The 20,284-nt window shown below is 48.2% G+C and overlaps 9 protein-coding genes across 9 annotated transcripts; 4 read left to right on the top strand and 5 right to left on the bottom strand.

The window, feature by feature from the left end:
- Positions 1 to 114: 114 nt before the first annotated feature.
- On the top strand, positions 115 to 1,130 carry HD556DRAFT_1516840 (uncharacterized protein; the record flags this gene model as incomplete). Its single annotated transcript, XM_041309083.1, has 4 exons — positions 115 to 324; positions 376 to 817; positions 878 to 920; positions 979 to 1,130. 4 exons carry the CDS (start codon positions 115 to 117, stop codon positions 1,094 to 1,096), a joined length of 813 nt encoding a protein of 270 aa, XP_041166489.1. The 3' UTR covers positions 1,097 to 1,130.
- A 442-nt stretch (positions 1,131 to 1,572) lies between these two features.
- HD556DRAFT_1437043 (uncharacterized protein) lies at positions 1,573 to 1,896 on the top strand (the record flags this gene model as incomplete). The annotated part of the gene is made up of 2 exons (XM_041305639.1): positions 1,573 to 1,610; positions 1,659 to 1,896. The coding sequence occupies 2 exons, from the start codon at positions 1,573 to 1,575 to the stop codon at positions 1,894 to 1,896; spliced, it is 276 nt and encodes a 91-aa protein (XP_041166488.1).
- A 995-nt stretch (positions 1,897 to 2,891) lies between these two features.
- On the bottom strand, positions 2,892 to 4,980 carry HD556DRAFT_486611 (heterokaryon incompatibility protein-domain-containing protein). The gene is made up of 2 exons (XM_041310750.1): positions 4,497 to 4,980; positions 2,892 to 4,448 (listed from the first exon to the last, which is right to left on the bottom strand). The coding sequence occupies exons 1-2, from the start codon at positions 4,521 to 4,523 to the stop codon at positions 3,024 to 3,026; spliced, it is 1,452 nt and encodes a 483-aa protein (XP_041166487.1). The 5' UTR covers positions 4,524 to 4,980; the 3' UTR covers positions 2,892 to 3,023.
- Positions 4,928 to 5,860, bottom strand: HD556DRAFT_486614 (uncharacterized protein). Its single transcript, XM_041310751.1, has 4 exons — positions 5,734 to 5,860; positions 5,566 to 5,677; positions 5,169 to 5,511; positions 4,928 to 5,112 (listed from the first exon to the last, which is right to left on the bottom strand). Exons 1-4 carry the CDS (start codon positions 5,757 to 5,759, stop codon positions 5,054 to 5,056), a joined length of 540 nt encoding a protein of 179 aa, XP_041166486.1. The 5' UTR covers positions 5,760 to 5,860; the 3' UTR covers positions 4,928 to 5,053.
- An 842-nt stretch (positions 5,861 to 6,702) lies between these two features.
- On the top strand, positions 6,703 to 7,321 carry HD556DRAFT_1204412 (uncharacterized protein; the record flags this gene model as incomplete). The annotated part of the gene is made up of 3 exons (XM_041296443.1): positions 6,703 to 6,983; positions 7,050 to 7,161; positions 7,208 to 7,321. Coding segments are annotated over 3 exons (507 nt in total), but the record flags the coding sequence as incomplete, so codon positions are not given.
- A 4,343-nt stretch (positions 7,322 to 11,664) lies between these two features.
- HD556DRAFT_1303418 (heat shock protein 60, mitochondrial precursor) lies at positions 11,665 to 13,522 on the top strand (the record flags this gene model as incomplete). The annotated part of the gene is made up of 3 exons (XM_041299599.1): positions 11,665 to 11,830; positions 12,032 to 13,063; positions 13,170 to 13,522. 3 exons carry the CDS (start codon positions 11,665 to 11,667, stop codon positions 13,520 to 13,522), a joined length of 1,551 nt encoding a protein of 516 aa, XP_041166484.1.
- A 1,050-nt stretch (positions 13,523 to 14,572) lies between these two features.
- HD556DRAFT_1477740 (uncharacterized protein) lies at positions 14,573 to 16,278 on the bottom strand (the record flags this gene model as incomplete). Its single annotated transcript, XM_041308555.1, has 6 exons — positions 14,573 to 15,031; positions 15,081 to 15,097; positions 15,143 to 15,370; positions 15,431 to 15,500; positions 15,546 to 15,735; positions 15,785 to 16,278. The coding sequence occupies 6 exons, from the start codon at positions 16,276 to 16,278 to the stop codon at positions 14,612 to 14,614; spliced, it is 1,419 nt and encodes a 472-aa protein (XP_041166483.1). The 3' UTR covers positions 14,573 to 14,611.
- A 1,482-nt stretch (positions 16,279 to 17,760) lies between these two features.
- Positions 17,761 to 18,507, bottom strand: HD556DRAFT_1437037 (uncharacterized protein; the record flags this gene model as incomplete). Its single annotated transcript, XM_041305638.1, has 2 exons — positions 17,761 to 18,063; positions 18,118 to 18,507. The coding sequence occupies 2 exons, from the start codon at positions 18,505 to 18,507 to the stop codon at positions 17,761 to 17,763; spliced, it is 693 nt and encodes a 230-aa protein (XP_041166482.1).
- A 1,079-nt stretch (positions 18,508 to 19,586) lies between these two features.
- Positions 19,587 to 19,910, bottom strand: HD556DRAFT_486589 (uncharacterized protein). Its single transcript, XM_041310749.1, has one exon. The coding sequence runs from the start codon at positions 19,877 to 19,879 to the stop codon at positions 19,655 to 19,657; it is 225 nt and encodes a 74-aa protein (XP_041166481.1). The 5' UTR covers positions 19,880 to 19,910; the 3' UTR covers positions 19,587 to 19,654.
- Positions 19,911 to 20,284: the final 374 nt, after the last annotated feature.

Below are 20,284 nucleotides of genomic sequence, written 5' to 3'. Positions count from 1 at the left end.
AATCTCAACTACAAGCGGCCATGAAAGCTCAGGGAAATGTTAGAAAACAAGCATCCTCTACTATAGGTACGTGCCTTGAACTTTTAGAATCGGTCAACTAGCTCACATTATGTGATGACAGGTGCTGGATGTGTCCCTATCACCTTTCGTCTCTTCGACATCCCTTCCATTGGCTTCGCAGCGCTCATTTCTACGCCATTCAGTACTACTGATAGCAAGTACACTGTCGCCGCACTCACCATCGACACTAGCTCCAAATCTATGATTGGCTTGGCAGGAAGCTTCAAAACGTGTCACCCTGCCTTGATTTCAAACACAGACATTGTCCCATCCATGTCTACATCACCGCCACCATCTGTTCTGTCAGCCGAGCAGGTTGTAGCTAAACGCGTGTTTTTTCGGAAGGGCCAAACCATGGGGCGTTGCCGCTTTGCGAGGGAGGATGAGCTGGAAAAGACGCTTGATGAGGTGAATTGCCTTTACTGGGGCACATCATTGCTCGGTATGGCGTACACCTTCATTGACGAGATGCTCAAGACTGGCAATGTGAGCCAAGATGTCGAGGTTGAGTTACCACATCTAAGGCTGGTTCGTGCGGCACTAGCCATTCCCGACGACCCCAACAACGACCTCGGCGCAAACTATCTCATTGAGGAGCGGATTAGCGGAAAATTCATCAAGTACATCAACAACAACTCCGCCATCCCTGCCCATAGTCTAGAGGGCAGAGAAGCAGTCATTGGACTGTTTTTATGCTTTGTTCAACACGTGCAGTATCACCTTACTAACAACATGGTATATCTATCTGATTTCCAAGGCAAGTCCTCAACCCCTCACCTGACTGTCACGCACAGCTAACTGACCACACTTGGCATAGGTTCTGGTAACCTCCTTACAGATTGCCAAGTGCTAACAGGCTCGTGAGTTTGTGCCTACTACTAAGCCTTGGACTGTCATACTAACACGAGCCTTCTCTAGAGCTTTCGTGAACAATTTCGGTGGAGGAAACTGCACATCTGCTTTTAACAGTTTCAGGACCACACATATATGTAATAAGTTCTGTCGCGTCTTCGGCTTGCAACCTTTCGTTGAGTAGCATTTTAGTACTCGGCACACTACCATTCTTGCTGTATAAAATTGCCTGATCATAGTGTTCATCTTGCGAGTTACTTTCACGGCCAAGCAGAGTGCTACTAAGAGACCGCCATAGAGATGCATGCATGAGGCTGTCACTGAAGTGCATTGCAAAAGTAGACAGTGTGTATACTTATATCTAGATAGCTATCACCGTCTGAGAGGGACACGAAGACGTGTCGATAGTCTCGTTAAGAACGTTGCTCTCCAGGTTCTCAAGCAAAATGTTCATGAACGCGCCTGTGTACTGGGCGCTCTGATCATCAGGTGCATGTGAGGGTGAGAGTGCAAGGGCGGGCGAGAATACAAGGGCGGGTGAAGACACGAGGGCGGGTGAAAGATGCAAGGGTGGGTGAGGATGCGAGTGTGAGTGAGAATACGAGGGCGGGTGATGAGGGTGTTCTAATTCACCCTGTGCACTACTCGCAGAGATTCACCATGGATATGCCTGTGGTAGTAGAGGTGGTGATGCGTTTGTGAGTGGCGAGATTGAGTAAGGCAGAAATGAACTGACCATGTGCAAGATGGACATTCGCGCCCGATGAGCAACGGCCCACTGGTAGCAGGATCTACCAGACCAGCCTGAAATCCCTCAGGTTGCTGCCACTCTCTGGCCCGCCCAAGACTCTCTCGCCGAAACCAACAGAGCAGGCTGCAGATCCGAAAGGGAAGCGAAAGGCAGATTCATCATCTCAAGGAGGCACGACAGCTAAAAAGTCGCTGAGGGGTGCACCAGATGATGCAGGTGCTTCCAGGACATAACTCGATGTAGCAATGTGGCAGAGGTAACTAGTGCCTGTAAATAATGTTAGGAATGTGTTAGCGATATAAAATCTGTGCGGTGCACCAGAAGAATGTCGAAGGGTTGGGCCATGCCCCGCCACACATGTTTACCTCAGGTCAGCCTACAGAAAGCATCTCCGAGCACATGCAGCCTACCGAGTCGCTAGGCCTACAAAAGGCTTGACAACCCAGGAAGATGTCGAATGGGAAGACGGGGGAGTATACAATAATAATAATGACTTACTTGGCGGTACCGGTCAGAGTGTAGACTCTGCAAGCCAAGTTGAGTCGGAACCTCGGACAAAGAAGAAGGCATGCAGATTGATATGCGTGGTGGATGGAGCGAGTAGAAGTGATTCAGAGTTCTTCAGCTCAGAAGGCCAGCAGGATTACAAGTACCGTCCATTGGTCAGCACTTTCCCACAACAGAATTTTGCAAAACGGTGTCCCGACTGAGACACCCAACGAGAGATAGAATAGAATGCAAAAATACCAGAGACATGGAGACAAATGAATGCATCATGGGGTCCCACAGCGGAGTCGGGGACTTGGCGCGTGAGCGTCGTTACGGATGCCGGTAGCATGGAGTGGGATATGGAGTGACAGCCCATATGCAAGGTAACTAGGGATATACATTAAATAAAAAAATAAAATCGAAGAAACAATATTCCTCAAACCAAACAGCAATCGGACATTGAAAATCCGTGCGGCATCTCGGGAAGTCGAACTGTAACCAAACATCCACCATACATTCGGGCTTCGGCGCTCAACAGCAACCGCGTTTTTTACCATGTCGCTAGCTTTTATTGTCAGCACATAATGGCGCCTGAGCTCACAAGTTGACCGACAGTCACGGTGTTAGTTGACATGTTCAATTGTCTAGCAATTGGCAAGCAATATTAGCAGCGACGACGTTACATAAACCAGCGCTATCACGGCTCGTCATGCATTCATGCATCAACACAGATACTGCAATCGGGCTGGGGGCACACCACCACGAATCAATTTCATTGAATACACCGTGAGCCATTCGTAACATGTGCATGATCATCGAGGATTCCACTGTATGTGTTACACGTTTTTTCTACCACATTCTATTCTAGAATTTATAACCAAACGATCTCCACTTCTTTTTCGAAGTCATGTTTGCAACAAACCGTCAGAATCTTGTCCGTAACCTCCCTTCTCCAGTGGTTGCGCACGGTATCCAGGCCAGGGCGACAAAACCGTCTTAAGAGAAAACATATATAAATTTGTCCCGCTTTCAACTTTCCTTTCATAGTGTCATCATGGTCGTGATAGTTAACAACCCCGATCGCCCATTCCGTCGTAGATGCAGGTGGAAAGAAAGGAGATTGCACGACCAGCTCGTCGAGCGGTGATGTCATGAGGCCGCCAGTGGGACGGGAAAGGAATACCGACTGCCAGAGGCTCTGGTCAATGGAGGCAGGGACCATGAATAGCTTGACCTGCACGCCACGCTTTGTAATTGAGAAGTCGTCATCGCCACAACCCTCTCCCCACCACGAGATCTCGTGGTTCTTGAGCATCTCGAGTGCTGCCTCGTCTGTTGTGCGATAACAGGAAGGCCCTGTTGGACATCCAGGGAGTCCGCCGGCCCACACAAGAATTTGCCATTCCTTGCACTTCTCGATAAGCTCTGCCATGAATCTTTTAAAAGCTCGATCTCCTTCTCCATATGCGACCGTCATGGTGATGTCGAAGATACCAGTAAGAGAGTAGGCAACATCTTCAACACGGGTTGTCTTCCGACTCGCTGCCCAACTCATCTTCTCCCATGCACGATTTGGCCCGGAGCGAAAGTTGCGCAGGTCGTTTTCAGGGATCTTGGTAGCGCGGTAAAGAGTACGAACAACCTTCGCGTCGTCTTTGTCGTTAGGATTCTGTGTAAGGGGCGTCCAAGTAGGGCCATAATAAAACCTCATCCTAAGGGGTGCAAGAAGTTCTTGCAAGGTCCAGCCACGAAAGAACCACTCGTCGTTTTCCAGCGTATCCCACGAATTTGTCTGAGCCAGGTGCACTATGCATATATAGGCCTCGTGGTACCACATGTACATTGACCGGATTGCTTCATCAAGCTCTGAGCTGCTTTCTTTGTTGATGCAGCAGGTATCAGACCATGCGAGATCACAACCATACTCCTCTGCTTTTGCGCAAAACTTCTCCAGTTTCTTGTAACCCGCTCCTTCGCGTTTTAGGTCCTGGAATGTCGGCTCCGATTCTCCCCATCGGTGTGATAGAATGGCATATTTGAGGAGGTTGACCACAGCTGACTCTATGGCAGACTCCCTCGACCATCCTCCGCACTGACGGATGTCCTCCTCAGTGATCGTCTCTGGTTTCAGTATTGTAATGAGTTTGTCCCGCGGGATCAATTCCATGGTTGGGATATGGATCAAATGTGATGGAACCAAATCAAAAGCACGTCGTTTGAACTCGGCCACAACAGCAGGAATGCCATTGTCGTGATCATGCTGATCAACAGGAGGAATGCCTTGGTCGTGATAATGCTGATATAGCGATCAGCTTGCATATGAGCACTTATTCAGCAAACGTACCACCACAACTTCCGCAGTCTGCGGCATTCCCGTCCTTAGTGTTTCGCGTACAAAGACCAGTGTCTGATCGGCGGAAGGGCGGTCTGCTGGTGGAAAAGAGAAGCATTTTCGGAGGAAGGATGAATCTTGGACCTGATCCTCAATTACTGGTGGTAGTGGTGGTACCTTTCTTGCAAGCAATCGGAGGGGAATGTGGTTTGATCGAATAGACCACCAAGGCAACTGCCCAGAGAGCACCTAAGATGGTTGTTAGATACATAATGTAGATTTAAATGTCGATGGACGAGTTGATGTACATGAATCATATTGCAACCAAAAGACCATACATCACTTTTGGAAGTGGGAAAGGTCTCTTCATCATCATCAACCAACTCGGGAGCTATCCAGCGAATAGTGGCTAAACGGGTGTCGTTCGAACTAGACTCTGATTTGGAGGCGATCTCGTTAAGCCTCTTGGAAAGCCCGACGCCCGTTACAAAAGCACGCCCATGCGAGTCGACCAAAATGTTGTCCTGATGCACCAGCACATCAGAGATAATCAGTGCTCGTCTGCCCTGTTAGTTTTGGTAACAACTCACACCTGTTAGATCTCCGTGAACCACTGCGATAGCATGTACTAGAATAAAAAATCCACTTAAGAGTCTATACTTTTGTAAACGAGTGCAGACACACAATATTGCAGTGCCGAGGCGATATCTTGCAGCTGAACATACGGAAATTTTATTTGTGCGTGAATCCCATCATATTCAAAGGAACTTACCAAGCGAAAACGTTCACCACGCTCTAAGGACTCATATTCACGCAAGAAGTTAGTCAAGCTCCCATTCTCCATCCACGGAAACACAAGGCTAGGTAAATGGCCATGTCCGCATACGTATCCGAGCACAGGCAAAATATGTTCGTTCTGAAGTCTGCCCCATACTTTGATTTCTTGCAGTAATTCGTCGTATCTCTCGGTAAGATCCAGGATGTTCTTAGGTTGTAGTACCCTGATAACCTTGACTGCCACCGTGACCTGAAGATATGAGAATTATCAGTTCACGCTGATTGTTTGACTAGTAACACATACTGGAGAATGATTCGGCCGGTCCCAGGTGCACTTGCAGATATGGTACTTATGACTATTAGTAGCCTCAGGATATTCACACTTGACTATGTGATCAGTAAGATCAGGGATGCAACTGCCAGAGGCACGGGGATTCAGCGATTGGTTCCATAAGACGGAGCAAGCGCGCACGTAGGAATTTCGAACACTTTTAACATGGATTCAGGCGAGAAATCCGATGCGATAGTTTGCAGGAGTCCACCTGAGTCGACTCAAGAATTGGGTTGGCCACAGTTTGAATGTTCAACGTTCACCGCCACCACTGATGCGGTACTACTTTCTATCGGACCGATCACGCACAAGTTGGGTTATGTAATTTCGAAATGTGGTCTACGACGTTGATCTCATCGATGTGTCCCACAATATTAATATGTCTCTCCTGTCTGTAAGAAAACTTGAGAATCTGGAGGGCTTCCATTACTCGTGGTGAGAGTCTGCTTCGACGGAGTGTGCATGTTTCTTTGCTGGATTTGAAAATACACGTTCGCACGGCATGTGAGTGATGCTACAAGGCCCCGCCCGGGGGGCAAACCTATTGGCAATGATAAAAAATTTATGAAGAAGTCATCCAATCTCACGGAAGAAACCTTCCTAAAGCGCCATGATAAAGTCATAAATAGGTTTGTCATTGAACAATTAAATTACAGTAGGTGAACATGTTTTTGGCGGACCAGTATGAAGGGCGCCAGCGGACAAAATTCACAGCGATTTCAATCAAGGTTTCGAACTTTCGTTTCGCTTTCGGGTGCTAATTTTGGAGGACATCTCGATCCTGGGATATATAAACGGGTCTCAAAGTAAAATATATGAAAACTACAACAAACGAAAAACTTCGGCATGACTTGAAAATTTCGGCGTCTTTCAGACTCCGACAGAACTTGTGCCGGTGATCGCTGTCGTTGTTGTCGTTGTCGTTGTCGTGGTCGTTCTCATTGTCGTGTCACATTTATCATGCGGGGGGCTACAGCCAGTGCTGGTAGTCGTGGACGTGGATCTCGGGGCCATTCGGCGAAGCGTGGTAGTCACGGATTAGTGACCGAATCTTCTACTCCTCCAAGTGCTAGCCTGCCCATCAGTGCAGGATCAGGAGATCGTTTAAAGCCACCTACCATACACTGGGACAAGAAGAACAGTCCGCGGACTGCTCGCCTTATCGAGTGGTGCAAAGTTAATCAAGAGGCTCGGCTCAAAATATTTTCAGATTCTGTGAAGGATGCGAAGGAGGAAGGACGCACACGCCAACAGATGACTACGCAGAAGAACGTATACTTGCAGCAGCTTGCGACAACAATTTTCCAGAATGATGAAGATCCGAAGGTCAGGGAGTATTTTAGAGCGCATCCCCTTGCCTTTACGAAGCCAATTCAAAGCCGCTTTATATCGTGAGTCCTTCATGACTACCGTCATGGTAATTTCAGTGCAGACTGGCCACTAACTAGCTATTTTAGATTACGAAAAAAGTACAATGAGATTAACGTGCAACTTGGCCAAACTGGCGCTGGTCTGTCCTTTGAGGCAATCAGCGGGAATGAGAAGATGAAGGGAATTCTTGGTATGTATGTTCATCTCTAATGCTAGTGTAGACTCTAAATTTATTTTAGACCAGCTCTTGGTAGCATTCCCGTGGTGGGTTGATCTCCGTGGGTGGTGGAGAACCAACCCTACATATAACACTTCGTTTTCGACAGCCGATCCAGGCCAGGACTTTGCAGCGGAGGCCGCAGGTCACTTTGGGACGGGCAAAGGGAAGGAGATCCCTCCACCCATGGATGATGAAGATGGCACAGATGCTGAGAATGAGGAGCTTGAGCCCGGCCAAATCCTAGATGAGGGGATACACCAGGGGGAGGGTGATGATTTTCCTATGGACGATACTAATGATGTCCCCCTCCTGTCTCATACCAACAAAGATCAGGACTGGCCTGACTGGGATGATGGAGACAATTCGTCTGGTCCGTCATCATGGCTTCCTCAGGTATCATCATCCAACCCCTCCCTCATCATGCAGCCGACACTCTCAGATTTTCGACCACGCCCAGTCATATCCCACATCGATACGAATCATACGACACATCGAGGCCTACTATTTATCTCAACTCTCCAGAGCCAGAGGACGGTGTGCGAAAGTATCCCTTGCCGTCCACCATCTCCTCAGGCAATACCAGGACCATCATCCCTCAAGACCAGCAGATAGAGCCCTCATCTGATGACTCCGATACAGCAGCAAGCCGGATGATGAAAACGCTAACAGTACATTCACGCAAAGCCAGTGGCACTCACCATCCTGGTCACACATCGTCTGATCAGGACTCCGACCCTTCACCATCTAGCAGATCCGTCTCTCGCAAGCAGCCATGTGATCCCGTCTCTGAATTCAGTGCCAAGCTCAACGACGCATCAGACTCCCTCATGCGGCACATTCAGGATTCATCTACAGCCAAGGACACAAGTGTTTGAGGATGGAGTCCAAGTTGGCCAGTCTTGAGCTTAAAGCCCGTGTCACTCGAGACGAGCGTGAACACATGCTCCGGAGTACTTCTGCCGCTCAGAGTCACGAGCGTGCCATGGCGGATGAACGGACGAGGCAACTCGAATTAGAAACCAAGCTCGAGCAAGTGAAGTTGGAATGGTTGGCTTTGGAGAGGGAGATGTCTCATCAGGGTAACTAACAGTTGTGCTATTTTCCTCCGCCCCTCAAGTTCTTACAAATTCATACTGCATTCTAGGCCCGTTTTTTCCTTGTAGCTAATTATGTATACATGTATCTGACTTCGTGTATACATACATGTCTCTTGTTCTCTCACCATTTCTCATGCCCAGAAGCCAGTCTCCCTTGAACTTATCTTCATCCTGCCACGTCTCCATGTCATGCCCCGCAACCTGAAACTGGGTACCTCGACCCTTCGAAATCGCAATCGAGTTACCAACAAGACATGCCTCAAGGTCGTCCAAGGTAACATCAAGCCAGTCTCCCTTGAACTCATCTTCATCCTGCCACATCTCCATGTCATGCCCCGCAACCTGAAACTGGGTACCTCGACCCTTCGAAATCGCAATCGAGTTACAAACAAGACACGCCTCAAGGTCATCCAAGGTAGCATCAAGCCAGTCTCCCTTGAACTCATCTTCATCCTGCCACATCTCCATGTCATGCCCCACAACCCGAAACTGGGTACCTCGACCCTTCGAAATTGCAATCGAGTTACCAACAAGATGTGCCTTGGTTGACAAGGCCGAGGATACTATTATTACAGAGGTATGTACCTACACTTTCACTGTTGAGATCTGCGCAATAATTGACCCATTAGTCTGTTATGAAAAATTTGCCCTTCTGAACCAATATAACTCTCATCTCCAGCGCCATCTTTGCCATCTTTGCCACCATCTTCCTCCCTGCTATCTTTGCATCTGCCCCACTGCCTCGCTTCATGAGCGAAGTGCTCAAATGAATCAGTGGTAAGTTTTTCTTCAATTTCAATTATCATGTGATGAAGAATTAAACAGCACCGCGTCCACATATTCGCCTCATCTAGGTCTCGTTGCGTTTGGATTTGGATCCACAGTTCACAAAGGGACTGGAAGCGTCCCTTCAATGAACCATAACCATGTTCGGAGCGAACGCGGACCTGGAAATATTAGAGTTGATTGGTGCGCGAGAACGATTCATCCTACCTTGGATAGATGATAGTTAAATGTTTTTTGATCGCGGGTTAACCCACCAGCTGCTGGCCGCTTGAACGGCACAATGCACCATGGACGAGAGCCATAGGCTGTGTCCACCCAAATCCACTCATTTCCGCCCAAAAAGGTCTGAGGATGACGCGCAATCCGGGCCTTTGAAAACACATTGGAATCATGCACGCTCTCAGGAACGCCAATGACGTAGTCGACGATGCGCAGGTTATGCGGCATGATCACGACCTTTTGAACATGTTAGTTTTGTTTTTCCGTTACAATTCATAGCGTACTTGAGCTGATAGTGAATAGTTTGATTTACGGTCATAAAAGCCCTCTCCGTGCCATCCGGGCTTTTGAAACAGGTTAAACGGTGTGCTGTCAACACAGAGAAATCCCCCCCTCCACTCCGGACACGTTTGCTCTTCGACCCATGTCTTTGCCCTCTCCCTCTCAATTTGATCATCCTCATAAAGCGGGTCGAAATGGATTACAGCGTCATGATGCTGAAGGAGCACAATCATGACGCGTCGGTGACAATTATAAACTGTCCCCGCCGAGACGCCTGCCCATTCTGCTATGTCCTCTGTTGTTGCCACATTTCCATAGTGACCCGCACTATTTAGGAATATCGCAAGTTGCACGGGGACAGGTAACTGCGGGTTATTCAAATTGTTGTGGAACACTGGGTGAGCGAGAATTGTGTTCACAAGGTGCTCAAAGACGGGGGGATCCACGCGAAGTTTACGGCGAAATTTTTCAGGATGATCCAGTGCCCACTCCTCGAGCAGATGGAGCTGTGGCGCACGGCTCGATTTCGGACGTGCAAAGAGAACATGACTCTTCTCGACTTCATCACGCTGTAGAGACTCATGCCTCTCATTGCATGATATGGCAGTATTCACTAGGGAGTACATAGCACGAACTTGTAGCATCACTCTGTGTGCTATCCACAGCTATTCCCTTACGAGGCGCAGCTTTCCCGCGCACGACTTCCCACGCTTTACTATGTATACGCGCGCGCGCTTTCCCGCGCTTGAGCACCCTATAGCGCCAGCCATCCGGAAGCATCCATCCACTGTCCACCAAGTTCTCTAGTGCGTATGTTTCCATTTCTCTTATCTGTGTATCGTTCCACCTTTATTTTGGACCCTTACCTACATATAGCTTTACATACCTTACTCGGTAGCACTTCGGCTCCACGTGACAGCGCTTAGGCGCCGTATATAAGCGCCAGCATTACATACTATTACCCACTTTTCCAACTTTTGAACTTAGGACTTTACCTCCCACTTACCACCCACTTACTACCTAGCAGATTATAGTTGAAATCTATTCTTTGACACCTCGCGCTCACATCTCTTGTTTTTCATCAATTATCACTTAAGCAAACTCACACTTACTCTCACTTGTTTCCGCTCACGTGCATGCGCGCTTCCCGCGCCTCGCGCGTACCTTTGCTTTCCTGCGCCTTGCGCGCAGGTGCGCGCATTCTCGCGCTTCGCATTGGCCGACCAGTAGCGCCTTCAGCGCGCACTACTAGATCCTTGCTGCACTCGCTTCCCCTTTAGGGTCGAACGCACTTGTCGTCTCAAGTATAGCAGACTAGGCAACACGCGACCTTACAACATTTACAGATACAGTCAGGAGCTTCATTTGTTCCTCTCGGTATTGTTGTTTCTACAATGCAAGGCTTTGATCGTGTCACTGAATTCAGTGAAACTACGCGACACCGTCAGTATCTCGGTCGCAGAGGACACCGACAGCGGGAAAAGTGATTCGGTAAGGGAGGAGCCGGACAATATCAACGACAAACCCATGCTATTATCTGAATCTTCAGACTCAGATGAGGAGCCCAAACTACTATCGTCCCACTCTTCCAGTCCTTCGATAGCGATCTTGGTTAATTCAAGGTATCGCGCTAGTTGTAGATCGACCTGTTTGGTCCATAGTGCTTGCAAGATGTGTTGACGCGCTGATGTATGAGGCATCGTTCATTCAAGTCGTTATCGATATCGATCAAGAAGTGACTTTGTATTACACTTACCTAAGATCGGTTCTGGCGGAGCTTAAATATGGCTTGAAGTGTTCGTGTGTCTTTTGCTTTTATTTTGCTTTCATATTTTAACTTTGAGACCTGTTATATATCCGACCGTCCGACCTCATCCGACCGTCCGACCGCATCCATGCCAGCATAATAATCATCGTTCCCATGCATCAATCACAACACATAATATACTGTTAAAATATAATCATGTATTAAGCTCGCTGTTTCCCACATGTCCTCGCTGTCAGTCACCTTGCGCACAACGTCAGGGATATTACTACATTTGGCCAAGCCACTACTTAACAGCGCCGCTACATGCTTACCTCCCTGCACCGCACTCAATGACTATGCTAATACCATCAGCCCTTGATGTGCTGCAGTTGCTGTATCATCACCTCCCTACTGGCTCACCTCCAACATTCACCACAACACAAAGGGCGAGGGTGGGGAAAGAGATACAAAGGGTGGGGGCGGGGGCGGGGTGTACAGTTCAAGGTGGCGTGTTTGGTGTTGTTTATTTGTAGATCGCATGCTGAGTCATATCCGGGGCGGGTGCTGGTATAGGGTCGGACAGTCGGATATCCTAGGATCGAAATATTCTGTAATTTTGGCTTTTCCTTTTCGCATTATGTAAGGCTTTCGATTTCATGTTTCGATTTCGATTTCGGACCAGCCAACCTTAGTCACGTGACCCATCTCCCGCCGCAGCTTCCCAAACAGCCTCAACGGTTCAGGATGTCACACAAAAAACAAACGAGATTGCTGGTGATGGTACTACCACTGCAACTGTCCTCGCTCATGCTATCTACACTGAGGGTGTCAAAAATGTCACTGCAGGATGCAATCCTATGGACCTCCATCGCAATGCTCAAGCAGCCGTTCAACAAGTGGTTCAGTTCTTGGAGGCCAATACCAAAACTATTACCACCACCGCTGAGATTGCACAGGTCGCCACCATCTCTGCTAACGGTGACAAGCACATCGGTGGGTTGATTGCGCAAGCGATGGAGAGAGTTGGAAAGGAGGGTGTCATCACCGTAAAAGAGGGTCGGACAACCGAGGACGAGATTGAAGTGACAGAGGGCATGTGCTTTGACCGCGGTTATATCTCCCCATACTTCATCACCGACGTCAAGACTCAAAAAGTCGATTTCGAAAAGCCCTTCATTCTCCTCTCTGAGAAGAAAATCTCCTCGTTGCAGGACATCCTCCCATCTCTCGAAACTGCTGCCTCTGCTCTCAGACCACTGGTCATCATTGCAGAGGATTTAGATGACGAAGCCCTCGCAGCTTGCATCCTAAACAAGCTCCGTGGCCAGCTCCAGGTTGTAGCCGTCAAAGCACCCGGCTTCGGTGACAACCGCAAGAGCATCCTTGGTGACCTCGCCATCCTCACCGGCGGCACAGTCTTCACCGACGAACTGGACATCAAACTTGAGCATGCAACAGCTGACCTCCTGGGCAGCACTGGTAGCATCACCATCACCAAGGAGGACACCATTGTCCTCAACGGTGCCGGCTCCAAGGATGCCATCTCTGCACGGTGTGAGCAAATCCGCGCACTCCTGAACGACCCTACCACCTCCGAGTTCGACAAGACCAAGCTCCAAGAACGTCTCGCGAAGCTCTCAGGAGGTGTCGCTGTCATCAAAGTTGGTGGATCATCTGAAGTTGAGGTTGGAGAGAAGAAAGACCAGTATGACGACGCGCTTAATGCAACACGTGCAGCTGTCGAGGAAGGTATCCTCCCAGGCGGCACTTCTCAAGGCCAGCCTTGCACTGAAGACTGCCGCACCTGGCGAACCTGCCTCCTCCGATCCTGACATCATCCCAACTGCCAACTTAGACCAAGGCCTTGGCATCAGCATCATCCGCCGCACATTAGCACAGCCCGCACGCACAATCCTCACCAATGCGGGTGAGGAAGCCAGCGTCATTGTCGGCACGCTCATCAACTCATCCAACAACTCATTCATGTATGGTTATGACACGTTGAAGGGCAAGTATACCGACATGATCACACATGGTATCATCGACCCGCTCAAGGTCGTACGGACAGCGCTCCTGGATGCCGCAGGTGTCGCGAGCTTACTGACAATGAGTGAGTGCTGCGTTGTAGATGGCGAGGAGGAGAAACCTGCTGGTGGTATGGGTGGTGACATGGGAGGTATGGGTGGCATGGGAATGGGCGGGTTCTAAGTAAGGGCTTGAGCTGACTTCAAGCCTTACCTGTGACGTGCAGGGTACATTAATTTCTATCCGCCATCGGTCGTCGCCTCATTTATGCTGATTTATTATACTTTGCTTTGTCGCACACCATAACGCCCCCTCACCATCATGCACTTCATGTATTTATATTCCACATTATTAGTTACTTACTTGCATGGAATTGAACACCACTCAGTTACATCTTCTGATGTTGTGCGAATGACATACTACTAAATAAAGTTATGGGTGGTAGAGTCTGATATAAAATACAAAAAACAGGTCATCTTGGAACATGGAGGGACAGTCCAACTTGAAGGTAAACTGGCAAACTTATAGCTTACTAATGCTTTGCTGAGGTGGAACCGCGTAACTGAGAGACCCAGGCAACAAGGTCTCGCCTTCCTGTTGCCCCCTGTGCAGCAACCACCATCCTTGCCATTCTTCTATGGTATTCAGTGTGACCCTCTGTCATATCCCGCATTCCGGACCAACATCCGACGACGTTCCCACGCCTCATCCGGACCTCCGGACCTCCTGTCCATGTCTCCAGACCCAATCCTCTATCCGTCCAGATCCCTGTACTCCTGCATCTGATATCCGGACGCCAGATCTGATATCCACATCTCCGGATCTCCGGATCCGACCTATCTGTCATGTCCGAACCCAAACCTTAAATCAGCGCCCATCCCCTTATGGTAATCACCTGTCTCCGGACTTCCGAACATCCGGATCCGAGCCACGTCTATCTTCCGGATCCGACCCGCGTCTATCTTCTGTGCCTTATCCCTTTGTATGTTCCTTCTTGAGTTAGACTTCCTCATTTTCCGTACCTCGTTTCATTTCCGGCTTTATTTTCCTATGTCTTCATCTCCATCTTCATTTACTATTTTCCGATAGACTAGTGTTTGACTTTGCTACATCCTCCGTCCACAGCCTTGCATAGCTTCGGACTGCACTGACTGACTCTCCGTTAAGTCCTCTGTAGTATATAAACTCTGTAGAATCTTTGTACTTCCTCAGTCTGAATATTACACATATTAGTCCTCGCACTAGCCTTCACCCTAAGTCCTCGTAACAGTTCTAGTCCTCCGACTTAGTCATTATCCATCTCAGGCCTAGGGAGGAATTCCCTAGGCCGGAGCTCCGCTCCTCCACTCCTCCGCTCCTCCGCTCCTCCGCTCCTCCGCTCATCCACTCATCCGATCCTCCATTCCTCCGAGTTTCCGGAAGTTCCTCCGGAACTTTCCCGCGGTCCTCCGGACCTATTCTGCTTCGGACTTTGTCCTTGCAGCCTTTCCTCTGTTTCCTTCTACTCAGGACTTGTCCTGAGTAGCCATTACACATATCCCCGTCAGGACGAAACTCCATCGTAATTTCCGGAAGTTCCTCCGGAACTTTCCCGCACTCATCCGGAAGTTTCTCACACTCATCCGGAAAGTCCTTCCGAAGTTTCCCACGCTTCTCCGGAAGTCCTTCGGACTTCACTGGACTTTCTCCGGACTTCATTCTGAGGTTAAGGGCACATACTCGGGTAAGGGGCGCAGCGCACGAGCTGAAGCCAAGCCCCTTGGAATCAGTCCTACCCTTTGTGCACGGTCTTAACACCCTCACCAGAAGGTGGAAACATATCTGGATTGATGAGCAGCATCCCAAGACGGTTCACAGGTGTTGTGGCAGGTGTAGAAAGACTTGGAGATGATGGGGTGCGGTTCCTGCGTATCTGACTGCCGCTGATCTTCTGGCGTAAAACTGACATATGATCTGGAATGGATTGCATGGGCAGTTGCAAGATCAAGTCCCACTGCCCAGAGGCTATGTTGGACAAGAATGGAGAATTTGCTAGTAGTAATGTCAGCTGTTTTCATGTGCTAGTGAATTGCAGTAATACAATCAACATACCTAGCATCTGAAAGGAAGTAGAACCCACAATACCAACATCCACAGAGTTGGGATCACAGTCAGCCATGTGCTGACCATGTGGCATCAATAAGACCACTTCTCCTCCAGTGATTACCTGCTCCATGCTTGCACCTGACTCTCCACGCTCAACTTGCTGGCCCCTGGCATTAAGCCCAAGGCCATTGAGTGAGTACAAAGGCCTACTCCCATAGAACTTTGTAGGTGTGGATTCAGATGAGAACACGAGCATGACAACATGAGTCAACTCGTGTATGATCACCAGATAAAGAAAAAAGGCTAGAGTCCTGAGCATTTAGGTCAGCTAGCTAGTAGTAGTATAATCATGACACTCACTGTTTAGCCCGAGGAGTACTTGCCCCAGTATACAAGTCATAAACATCGCTGTGAAGGGAAAACTGCAGTCGCCATGTCTGCCTTTCAGCTGAAGAGAGACTCAGGAAAGGACCCTGGTTATATCCAGGGAAGGTTTCAGGCATAGGAGTTTCACCATAAGAGTCTTCTAGCGTCACTACTTGTATAGCGGGGAAGTGTGAGTGAAGGTAACTCTTGATCTCTTCGATGCATTCATTGATGTCCTCCATGCTTGGATTGGTAACCAAGGCATATAAAGTCATCTTGGCCAAATGATTCATTGTTGGGTGGCAGGCTAGGAAGTGTTGGTAGGTGTCTGAGACCAAGACACCAAATGCGCTGGTGTGTGGTAGAATCTTGCCATGCAGGAATAGTGTGTCCGGTTGGTGGTAAGCCATAGGTTGGTGGGGAGCGACAGGTTCATCAGGAGCTGCACTGTTCAGCTGACTGGGAGGTCTCCATAGGGCTCCATTCATCAGAGCTATAAGCCGGAGTGCTAGCTTTGGCAGAAATACAAAAATAGTCAAACACGTCTGTAGTGAGAAATCCAGAAGGAATTGAATGACTTGAAGCATACTAGCTTTGCAAAATATCTGGATTGGTGGATGGGGTGTGAGGATTATGGACAGAACGACTCAATGGAACTCCTATTCGGACTCCAGAGATACCCAATCCGTGCTTGCTGCTCAAATCCATGCTACTAGTGGTTGCATACTCTGACAGGCCAGACTTCAAGACATACAAGCTACTGAACTTGCAATAAAAGACAATGGCTGTAAGATTATCTTGATCCTGACGGATTCAATTATACGGGCCCAATACAACGACAAGGAAGAGCTGAAACAGAGCATAGCTAGTGAGTCTGGCCACAATACACTGTCTGAGACAGTAACAACATTTAGTTGAGTGTAAAAAGTTTTACACAAAGCTAATCAACCGAGTGATGCATGGCGTAGTCACATGATGTTTTGTTCGAGTCTGCTCGAATGTTCTTCCGCTCGACGCGGGCGTGTGTCATGCGTATGTGGTCCTTTATGGTCCATGCACTTACATGTGTCAGGTTGTTGCTATACCTGTAAAACTCCCGCCTCCTATGGTGGAGTGTCTCACCCTTACTGAGCGAGAGACCTGAGTCAGAAATCTTTGCCTCTTTCTGACCACTGTCGTCGTCTCTCTAGGTGAGATTCGAGTTGGGTTTATTCTTTGTTCGCCTCGTTCTGACCGCTGTCGTCGTCTCGCTAGAACTACATTAATTTGTGTCACCCACCTCTCCCACCACTGTCTTCTTTGTTTCAGCATTCGCCGTCACTTTAGCCATTACCTGCTCAGATTTTTGTACTTCTGTTAAGGTCGTACTCTCGTAGGATTGGATCCGAAGGACTTCGGCCTCAGCTCGTACGCTGTGCCCCTTTCCCAAGTACTGTCCCTTATTTCAAAGACTTAATGATAACGCGTCCGAAGGTCTGGACGAGTCTCGTAGTTATATCCGGATGACTTCCAGATATCGGAAACACGTATAAGACTAATCCGGACGAATCCGGACTAGAAACAAACAGAGTATAGACTATCCGAAGATAGAGGCGGAGACGTAGACTATCGGAATCGATCTGAAGTCTCAGAGATTGACAAGAGTTGTTTAGACTCAAGTCTGGAGGACAGAAAGAGGACAAACTAAGATGATATTCGAACTGAGGTACTACAGGAAATATACACGGGTTTATATACTAAGAGGATAACGGAAGGATCAATAAGCAAAGGTCCGAGGCTATGTACGAAGCATATGCAAAGCTTATCAAACGCGAGTCGGAAATGAAGCATAGGATAACGGATCAGTAATCATACCGGTAATAAGTATAACCGAGACACCGGGAAGAGGAAATACCAAATAGGCTGTGTTTAACGTTATATGAACAGGAAATGAATTAAGAAGCTTAACGGATATCGGATCGGACGCGGATCTATGCATCGGACCGGACCGGATCTAAGGGTCCGAAGTCCGGAAGAGAAGCGTGAATATATGGGATATGACAAGGTGGATGTGAATTGGATCCAGAAAATGCGAGGCCAACCCTCTCAAAATGAGAGCACAGGGATTGATGGAATACAGGACCAGCAGGATCATCTTTTTGAAAACTGTCTTCGATCTCAAAGACAAGACCAAAGTTGCGGGCCTGCAGAATGAAACTCGTAATCTTTTGTGGTATAGGTGCACGAATTTCTCGGAACATATGTTCATATTCTGTGTGCACCGTCCCATGCATCTAGGACAGATAAAGACCAATAAGTGTAGATCAAAGACTGCGCAAAAAACTTACAGGCTCAGGATGTAGTACTACAAGGTACTTCGTGGTTTTACGCCGGCGTTGGGTCACACTTGTTGACCTCGAGTTTCGACTGGTAGGATGTCTTGATGAGGAAGCCACAGCATTAGCCGACCTTTCTGCCTGGCGTCTTTGGAGGGTTGGGATTACTGAAAGCAGTGACCAGGAAACACCATGCCCATGGTGCGACAAGCGATGGTCATTGGTTGTTCCAGAGATTGGAGGTCCTGGAGGATTCCATGGAGGGAGGGACCCGGCAGACCACCTGCCAGGTGTAGCTGCAGGTAAAGAGGCTGGCATATTTGCCACCGGCGCAAGCAACAGGCCAGAATTTGAAGAAACTGATGCTAATGGCAAAGTGGGAGGCTGGAGATAGCCTTGCATGGAACGGGGCAAAGTCACTGGAGTTGTAAGTGAAGACAAGGAGACATTTGTGGAAGTGCTGGTGCTGGATCCATGTCTACTGAAAAGAGATGGTGTGCTTGGTTTGATGGAGTCCTGACGCCGGGGTGAAAGTGGCAATGAATGTTCGTAATATGGGCAAGAGCAGAGCAAACACATTGCTCGAGGATCCCCAGGTGAATTATTCTTACAGAATTTTAGCCTGACATTAGGACTCATAATTCAAATACATACTGTCATGAAATGTTGTTGGGCTTGATCTGGACAGTGACGAAGAGGAAGGGATGGGACATCAACGATAACAGCATGATCTTGCTCTGAATGTGAGCATGCACAAGTATCAATCTAATCAAGATGGTATCACTTTTGAGCGTCAAAGATGGATTGAGAAACTCACCCCAAAAATCTCAATATACCCTGTGCAATGGCACCTGCTCCCATGATGGCAGTGCGATGTTTGTATAGGCATGTTACAGAGTTCATTCGTCATCAGTAGAGTTGGTACTGTTGTCACACCGGACACGGTCAGAAGAGAAGGTGGGTTGTTCAAGTTTTCGCACTTTTTGGCATTGGCCCGTGCGCTTTGCCATCATTCCATGAAAACTAAGGTCAAAGGACGAGGAACTCGAGTCATCATTGCACATGTGCAGATATCAGAGGCATAAGCTGATTCCTGAAATGGAAACAGAATCGAAAGCTTAAGTGAAAGCATATCCTGAAACGGAAACATAATTCATATATTTCAGAAAGTGAAAGTTGGTTTTGCAAAAGCAAACTCACACGACTGGAAAGTAAAAGTGTTGATATCAAACCCATACAGATTTTGTCCGCTCCGGCCCTTCATACATGTTTGACAACTTTGACACAATTCCTCCATGGTCCCTTACTACTGGTGGGGATGTCCCAATGTCCCAGTGTAGCATAGATTTGCATTCATCCATACATATGTACTAGCAAGTCAAATTTATTGGCGTATAAATAGATATATTTGGTAGAAGCAGGAGTATATATTTCTATAATCATCATGGCTACAATATCGTGAACTCATGAATTCGCTGATGACAGGTACGCTAGGGTCTCAAGCTGCCCGTATGAGGCCACAGCATGCATGGGAGTATACGTGAATTCATCAGGAGCATTGGGTGATGTGGCTGGGAGGGACCGGATCAGACCTGACCATGTGAACTATGAGATGACACCTGCATTGCTGTTCAACAAGTCCCTGAAGGAACGAGATAAGCTTGGCACGTACTGTAAGCGAAGACAAGTTACATACCCGAACCCTAACTAAATCGCCATCGCCTGCAGCTACCCAAATGTTCTTTCCTGGTTGAACTCGTGCTGGGACGGGCATCGATGGGATGGGGTTCAATCAGCGACTGGATATGACTGGTTTGGTAAAAGGACATCGATAAAGAAGACATCCCAAAATGGGAATTCAGGCTTAAATACGGGACCAACTTTTTGCCACAATCGGCACACCAAGTGCACAAGCCCTTTCATTTCTGGTCACTGAAGATGGAGTCAATCTGCGCCAAGGAGCCTGCAGGCTACGGAATTTTTTTTGAATGCTTCTAACGATAGGAAATTTGTGGGAGTTGGTTCATTTAAAATCTATGCTGATCAGAACTTCCCCTGCTAGGTGAGCTCGGCACCGTCATGAGGATTCCTTAGAAAGTGTAGCATGCTGTGGTACTGCCTCTCAAATTTATGAATTTTGTGCCTTCTGAGGTATGGAACAGCAGGCGAATTAAACAGA

This window comes from Suillus plorans, assembly GCF_016647745.1.
Source record: "Suillus plorans strain S12 chromosome Unknown HD556scaffold_3, whole genome shotgun sequence".
Classification (NCBI taxonomy): Eukaryota; Fungi; Basidiomycota; class Agaricomycetes; order Boletales; family Suillaceae; genus Suillus; species Suillus plorans.
Note: the sequence above shows the minus strand (reverse complement) of the source record. Positions and strands in the feature narration are given on the sequence as shown.